Here is an 8956-nt window from a genome sequence, read left to right on the forward strand (position 1 = left end):
GTCATCAATTAAGTGTTGGAATTAGCATTTGAATAAAATTTGTCAGTCGGAAAATGATAATGGGGAGTGGAAATTTAGTTTTCTACTGCAACATCATTTCTTCTCAAATTACATAAAAGTCCCCTAAGCATTATTGACGTTTGTCTGACAATTGTTGAAGCTTATTCAAGTTGTTTTTAAATTGCTATAAAGAAACGTATTGGTGGGGGTGAGGGCCATTGGCCCTTGACTGTGGCCAACAAGGGTCAATTGGCAACCCTAATCGGCCCCAATACCAAACCCCAAAAAAAAAAAGAGAAAAAATTCAAAAAATTCAAAATTCAAAAGAATTATTAAAAAGCACCATGTTAGCGTTGGCCAGTCACGTCAACAATTTCTAATAAAAATTGGTTGGATTGACTTAATTGACAAGAATGAATATGTTTAGAATTAAATTGACAAAATTGAAAAGTTCATGATTGAATTGACAAAAGTGCAATAGATTTAGGATTTTTTGGATAATTTTTCCTTGGAGAAATTTGTGCCTCATATTCCCTACGTGTTACGTGGTGCATCGTATTCCCTACCCAATTTAGGGGTGTCAGTTCCCAAACCGAAAACCGAACCGAACTGAACCGAAAAATTCAGTTTTCGGTTCGGTTTTCATTCGGTTCGGTTTTCATTAAAAACCGAAAATTTTCGGTTCAGTTCGGTTTTATCGGTTAACCGAACCGAACCGAACCAACAAATAAAAATGGAGAAATAAAAGTGGAGAAATCTAAGTTTAACAGAAAAAAAAAAAAACAAAAACCGAAACCAAAGGCTAAAAACCGAAAACCGAAAAACCGAAAAACCGAACCGAACCGAAATTTCGGTTCGGTTCGTATTCATTCGGAAGATTTTTCTAACGATTCGGTTCGGTTCGGTTTTTCAAAAAAACCGAACCGAACCGAACCATTTACACCCCTACCCATTGCGTGTGGACTGGGAAGTCAACGGAGACGAAGACTGAATATTCTGTCAAGTGCGTTATTTAAGTCTTGAGTCTTCGTCTGCATTGATTCCGTGGAATATGAGGCTCCAATCTGTCCTTCATATGGACCTTTCGGTTTTGTAAGATATTTTTCTTAACACACTAAATCATATGGCAGAAAAAAAGTGGACGATGAGCCTTATGCAATAATTAATAACCGGACGCCACATTGTTTATTATACAATATTTATAAATTAGTCTTACTGTGTTTGAAATATTAATATCAATATTCATTTATGACATGAATTAAACTCATGACCACGTAAGGGCGGCTGACCTATGTATCACTAGATCAACCCCCTTGACGGTAAAAGATGAGACACTGCGAGCTATAATTCGTATTGTTTCTTGGACTCCAAGGTGCGTAGTGTACGCTCTTCGAAACCTTGAATACGCACATATATCCTCAAGACAGAGGATGCAAAATAGAGGATTAGAGAAAGTCCAGGTGAGTTTCCAGAACTCCCCATTGTGGAGTTAGTCAATAATTGAATTGTGCACAGGACAGAGTTGTTAAAGGCACCTAGAACTGAAATCGGGTCACTGGAGAAGATGGGGAAACTATTGTTTCTCATGCTCAACTCTGCCCTCTTCTGGTGCTGGATCTCAATCACAAGCCCCGGCGCTTGCTCGCAAAACCAAACGGATCGGCTCGCATTAGTCTCCTTCAAAAATGCCATACATGAAGACCCATATGGAGTCTTGACCTCTTGGAATGAGTCTACCCATCATTGTGAGTGGCAAGGTGTTTTGTGCAGCAAAAGACATCCTGGGAGGGTCACATCCCTAGTCCTAACATCACAAGGCTTGGAAGGCTTCCTATCTCCTCACATAGGTAACCTCTCTTTCCTAAGGGTCATGATTTTACAGAACAACAGCATCCATGGCGAAATCCCACCACAGATTGGCAACTTGTTACGGCTTCGTAATCTTGTTCTTAGTAACAACTCATTTGGTGGGCCAACACCCTCCAATCTTTCTCGCTGCTCGAACCTTGAGATTCTAAATCTCATAGATAACCAACTTGTTGGGGGAATTCATGCCAGTCTTGGTTCTTTACTAAGACTTCAATTATTGGGCTTGAGTGAGAATAGTCTTGTAGGTCCTATCCCTCCCTCGATTGGAAACCTCTCATTGCTACAAAAGCTCTCCCTGTCAGGAAATACATTGAGCGGAGAAATACCTGAGGAATTATCCAGACTCAAGAGGTTAGAATTTGTCCAACTATCTCAAAATGAACTGACCGGCGAGATTCCACTAGGGATTTTAAACATCTCTGGCCTTACCGATTTCTATGTTGATGAGAACCAGTTGCGGGGAGGCTTTCCCTCCAACATCGGCACTACTCTTCCTTCTCTCTGTTACCTTTCAGCCTCCAATAACTTGTTTACTGGGACAATTCCTTTATCATTAACGAATGCCACCAGCCTTCAGACAGTTTTCCTTTACTACAATGGTTTCCGTGGGCCAATACCGAAAAATCTGGGAAGGCTGAAGAGCCTCTACATGATTGTGTTGAGTTTTAACCAGTTGCAGGATGACTTGAGTTTTATTTCTTCTTTAGTTAATTGTTCCAACTTAGAAATTCTCTCGGTGGACGACAACTTGATTCACGGACCGTTGCCAAGATCCATCTCCAATCTCTCGACCAGCATTAAGCGAATTTATCTGTCAAGCAATAGGATTAAAGGAACTATTCCTTCAGACCTTGGAAATCTCTTTGACTTGTCTACCTTGAGTTTATCGAATAATTTGTTAACCGATCGCATTCCCGATTCCATTGGAGCACTTTACCGCTTGCAGGAACTTTTTTTGAGGGAAAACATGTTTACTGGAGAGATACCATCTTCAATTGGTAACCTGACGTTGTTAAGCAGCCTTGACCTTGAATCCAACAATTTCCAAGGTTACATACCGCAAAGTCTTGGCAACTGCAAGCAACTTATCGAGCTCGATCTTTCAAACAACAATCTAAGTGGCTCTCTTCCGATCGAAATCATGGGTCTTTCTTCCTTGTCGATCATCTTCAGTTTAGCGTATAATAAATTAACTGGATCTCTTCCACAACAAGTTGGGTCTTTAAAGAATCTCGCCGAATTAGATCTGTCTTACAATAGATTGACTGGCTTGATTCCGGCCTCCATCAGCGAGTGCTTGAGATTGGAAAGGTTTTACTTAGAAGCTAATTATTTTCATGGTCAAATCACCCGAGCTTTACGTCCATTACGTGGTCTAGAAGAGCTGGATCTTTCCAATAATAATTTTTCTGGGCCAATTCCGAGCTTTCTTGCAGAGCTCTCACTGCTCAAGTACTTAAATATGTCCTTCAATGAACTAGAAGGGCAAGTTCCGGAGGGTGGAGTTTTTCTTAATGCAAGTGCTATATCAGTTTCTGGAAATAAGGAACTCTGTGGAGGTGCTCGAAGTCTGAATCTTCCACTTTGCAAATCACCAAGCTCTAGTAAGTCTTCTTCAACGAAGACCATAGTGATATCTGTGGTGGCTGGCAGTTTGTTATGTTTAGCTTTGTTGTTCTTGTGTATCTTCTGTTATCACAAAAAGAAGCAGATGCCAACCAATGCCTCCACTTCATTATCCTTCGAGAACCAATTCTTAAGAATTTCCTATGAAGAACTCCTGAGAGCTACTGACAGATTTTCCGAGACCAATTTGATTGGTAAAGGGAGATACAGCATGGTTTATAAGGGGATTCTCGATGGATATGCCACGGTGGCGGTGAAGGTGCTTAATTTAACACAAAGAGGTGCTTTGAAGAGCTTTGTCTCCGAATGTCGAACTCTTGGAATCATTAGACACCGAAACCTCGTGAAGATACTAAGTGTCTGTTCAGGCATTGATTTTGTGGCAATGACTTCAAAGCTCTTATATACGAGTTCATGGCTAATGAGAGCTTGGAGGAGTGGCTGCACCCTAAGACTCTAGGACAAGATGATGAGTGTGGTGAATCAAGAAATCTAAGACTAGTGCAGAGGTTAAACATTGCCATTGACATAGCTACTGCAATCGAATATCTCCACAAGGGTTGTTATCCAGCAATCGTCCATGGAGATCTGAAGCCAAGTAATGTGCTTCTGGACAATGACATGGTGGCTCGAGTTGGAGATTTCGGGCTTGCTAAGATCATTTCAATGGTATCTGCTGAAGCCACAAGAGTTCAGGACCAAGACAATTCAACTTCAACCGCAGTCAAAGGATCTATTGGCTATGTGCCTCCGGGTATGAATCCGTCATATTTTATTGATTAGATCTTGGTTGATTGTGATAGTAAATGAGAGACTGTTAAAAGTTTGAATAAAAAATGCTCCTTGATGTTATGTTATGCTTCGTATGCACGAAAAGATTAACAGTAGCATGTCCTAATCATGTTTGAAATTAAGATGAGAATAAATCAATGTAAATTGATCAATGAGTGGAAACATTTTTTTCTCAAAACTTGTGAATCCGTGTGAATAAACGGATTAAGCATATTGTGTCATCTCATACTCATATTTTCTTTCTATAATTCATAATTATAGTATGAGAGTTTGATGAGAACTTGTGATTCTCTTTTGGTATTCAGATGACATGGCATTTAAAGAAACTGCTGGAGGTCTCGATAATATCACACAACATACATTAATTGACAACACGATGGGCTCCATCCAACTTTCACTCTCCCTAAACTTCTTGTCTGGAGAACATTAAGACGAATTCACGCATTTTACAAGTATAAATCCATCACCGTTACAAATCACTCCAAGTCTCTTCTTTTTCCCCTATTGTGCTCTGTTTTTCGCCTGTTCTTCTAGGCATTTTCTTCTCTTCTGTCTTGCAGAAAAGAAATAATGTGGTACAGGAATCAAACTGAATCGAGATCATGAAAATGATGAGCCTTATGTGGATTCCATGTGTATCCAGTCAAAACAGGCATTTGAAATTTAGTTAATACATGTACTAAATGCACTAAATAATTTCCGCTGAGGCCTTCACCAAATATATTTTCTTCTTTCTGTTTTCCCCTATACCCTGCCAGAGGAAAAAGTCACTATTGATTTTTAGGCAATTTATTTAGCAAACACGTGACAAATTTGGGTGCACTTAGTATTTTTGGAGAAAGAAGAGTTCACATGTTGTTAATTGATCTTCAGTGCACTTTATAAATCCCAAAATCTCATTTCTGTCTGGTTGATGCATTCCAACTTTTGTGGCGATTTTTACCACTTCAGCATACGATAGGCGATAAACATTCGCCATAGCCAATAAACTATATGAAAGTCCAACAAAGAGATATGAAAGAAACAACCAGTAAGGGATTTTGGGACCTTCTACTTGCTTCGGCGGAGGATCCCTTGGCCTCTGCCATGCATGGTAAGCCTAACCATGAAGTGAGTGAGGGCTTGTGAGCCATCACTTCATGTTGGACGCGACAGGCGCGAGCCCTCACAACTGTCTTCGGCAAGTTCTTGCAAATGGACATCAAGCAAGATCCTATGTGACTTTGAAACTTTTTCTGAAGAATTAACTTCAAGAAAAAGTGTATGTTCATTTAACTTCAAGAAAAAATGTATGTTCATTCCTATTTAATGTCTTGATGAAATTTTCAGAATATGGCATGGGACACAAGGTTTCCACACTTGGGGATGCATACAGTTACGGCATTCTATTATTGGAGATGTTCACTGGAAAGAGACCTACTGAAGAGGCCTTTGGGCACCATCTTGGCCTCCACAACTTTGTCCGAATGTCTCTTCTAGATCGAGCAATGGACATCATAGACTTAAGGCTTTGGAGTGAAGCTGGTGATCAACAGAAAGAGAGCAAAATAAGAGATTGCATTATCTCTGTATTCAAAGTTGGAGTTGCATGTTCGATGGAATCGCCGCTGGATCGAATGGACATGACCGAGGCACTCAAGAAATTACACTTGATCAAGGTCAGTTACGAAACCAAAGAGAGGAGGGTAGTTATGTAGCTAAATCAGTTTTCTCATTTCATCTTAGAACTCTCTCAATAGTAGAAAAAATCATCGGGCAAAGGCAATGCTAGCAAATTGACATGAATGTCTCCCTAACTAGTCTACCTACCCATAGCTACTATGTCTATTTTTAATGATGACACCAATATCTATATTTAAAAGTTGTAGAAAATGGATGTATGGAGTTATAGTCTATCTATTTCCACCATGTAACCATGTAAAATTTGATGAATTTGCTTATTTGCAAGGTTCTCTTTATTTCTTATGCATTATATACCATACGATCACTGCGTTACTTAATTACCATGCCTAGGCCATTACCCTTGACCCCTCTCTCTTGATCTTCTTTGTGCTCATGTGCTAGAATGTGATACCTCACCATGAGATCACTAGCTCAAGGCCAACTCTTAATGTTGCGCTTAACCGTGAGCCTGAGATCTCTAGCTCAAGGCCAACTCTTAATGTCGCGCTTAACCATGAACCTGTGATCAATTGGAGACCAAGCTTGATCAAATAGCTACATGACTATTTCTATCAAATCCAAAGATCACCAAGAGGGTGGCAACCTCATCGCGAGATCATGAGCTCAAGCCTAACTCTCGATGTCACGGTTGAGCGAGAGCTCACTATCAATTCGAAGCCATGCTTGATTGAATTTGGGCGACGTTGCTAATGAAATTCCGTTGTGGTCATGTTGCTGACTTCGCAGCCACCAAAGATACAAAGCTAACAAACAAATAAATGAGACAAGATCAAAAAGGAAACTTGGACGCATATTTTGTTGCACTCCTTAGTGCGTTGATTGCACTGTCTAATAATATTTGTCAAATCTCTCTCTCTCTCTCTCTCTCTTCACCATTAACCACCCTCTCCGACCCTTGTGGCCACTGTCATCACCATCTTCTTCTCCACATCTTGCCACTCATGTCATCCACGACCATCTTTACTTTCTCTATTTGTTGACTCAAAACACTCTCTCCCTCTTTCTGTCTTTTCCCTTACTGCCAATTCTTTGTGAGGTCTCGGGACCACCATTGATGATTTGATCTAGCCATGGCCTTTAAGATCTCATTGAAATCTCAATGGGCAAGCAGATGTCACAACCCAAAATCATCAAGAATGGGGATGATATGATCATCTTTCTGCCCAAAGGATGCAATCTTAAACCACCAAAAATCCATTTCCCCAAAAGTCCCCTCTTTGCTATCACTCTCATACTACTCATTACTAGCTGAAGAACTTAAAAAGATTCAAAAAAATAGATGGGCAAGTAACCACAGCTCAGTGAGTAGTGCGTATCTCTTCAAGTAGATCGAATATCCACTATACACTTATAAAACGAAAGCACAACTCATTTAACCTAAATCCAGAATATAATATACATACTAGATAAAAATAGGTTATATTGCTTCAACATAATCATATACATATTAGAAAACACTTGTTAAATTAATAATATCATAACAAATATCAGTGGTTCAATCAATTGATCAATCTCATCAATTCCCACGCCAATGGTCCATTACATTGGTTAATCTCATGTCACACATTAATGGTTTATTCCATTGATCCATCTTATATAAAAACCACATGTCGATGGTCCATCCGTCAACAAATTATTTGCTCAAATCAAATCATGGTCATGACACAACGCCTAATGATAAGGTGACTAAGATTCTGTCACGCCCTAAACTTCGAGTGCACACGTGCATCCCTCGGTGGTCAACTAAATTACGACGTTCCCAAGACGTGTCACCGACCCAAACGATATATGCACATGTGGAAGCGAAATAACAATACCAAGACAACAAACAACATGTGGTAGAAAAGCAGGACAATCAAGTTTCACAAACACCCTTTTATAAACAAACTGAGTTTATATACAAAAGTCTAAACCAAAAAGGGGCTACCAAGCTAACCCTACCTCGGACCCTACCTACTTGGGTTCCGGGTCTATCATTACACCATCAAGGATGTCAAGGTCAACTACCTCTACTGCGGACTCCTCAACTTTGGGTCCTTGGTTCGCCTCGATATCAGCTATGACATCGGTGTCATGCACGGGGTCGAGCTTAAAATGCTCATCAACGATAGCAGGTTTATCGAAACCATCCAAGGGACCTTCCCGAACACCATTGGGCCCGCGGCGAAACCACACTTTGAATCTATGAGGGACCAACTGGGGTAGGCCCTCATTCACCCAAATAGTAGTAACCACGAGCTTATGGGTCCAGTTGGGGTGTGACACCCCGAACCCTTCGCAGGTCGTCACCAGCGCCGGTGTTACACCTTATTACCTTTCTTTCTTTCAAAGAAGTGTCCTAATTCGTAGACACACATTTTTTTTTTTTAAACAATCGGTCCCAACGCGACTCATTAGTGGAAGCAAATTAAAATATCACCGTCTCTCCCCCTACCAACCATGATACAAATACACACCACTAAACATCATGATTTTTATAAACATGCCACGACACTTCGCTTTCATACATATATAACATGATGGGATTCCCTTCGAGTCGGTACAACAAATGGAAAGGCTAGGACTCAGCCATGTCCAGCCTAAAACCTCAAAAAGGAACTATCGACCCTCAACATCATACGAGCATAAAAAACCCCCCCCATCGAAAGTGTCGGCTATCTACATAAAAAAGATCCGGCTTCTACTCGTCGTGCGTGCGGGTCTCACACCCAACCCGGTGCATCGGGCGGTGGCGGCGGCAACATCCCTCGCATCGCTCCATCCCGACGAACGTGCACAAAAATGAACTCTGAATGACGGGGCCCCGGCCCCAGGCCTATGTCGTACATCACTAGATAGCGTACTCGAATAAAAGTCAGTCCGGGAACAGAGGGACAATCTATCTTAGTACACTCGACCTCTACATCGGATGGTAGACCATAAAATATACCACGCGTGACGGCAGGAAGTGGCATACTGGCTAATCTGAAATGTTATTCCCCAAAAG

General features: G+C 40.8%; 1 protein-coding gene across 1 annotated transcript; it reads left to right on the forward strand.

Moving 5' to 3' along the window:
• The first annotated feature begins 1422 nt into the window (after positions 1-1422).
• Positions 1423-6259, forward strand: LOC104443031 (putative receptor-like protein kinase At3g47110). The gene is given in 3 exon segments (XM_039316874.1): positions 1423-3872; positions 3875-4249; positions 5617-6259. Coding segments are annotated over 3 exon segments (3051 nt in total). The 5' UTR covers positions 1423-1564; the 3' UTR covers positions 5985-6259.
• Positions 6260-8956: the final 2697 nt, after the last annotated feature.

Source organism: Eucalyptus grandis, chromosome 7 (assembly GCF_016545825.1).
Source record: "Eucalyptus grandis isolate ANBG69807.140 chromosome 7, ASM1654582v1, whole genome shotgun sequence".
Taxonomy (NCBI): Eukaryota; Viridiplantae; Streptophyta; class Magnoliopsida; order Myrtales; family Myrtaceae; genus Eucalyptus; species Eucalyptus grandis.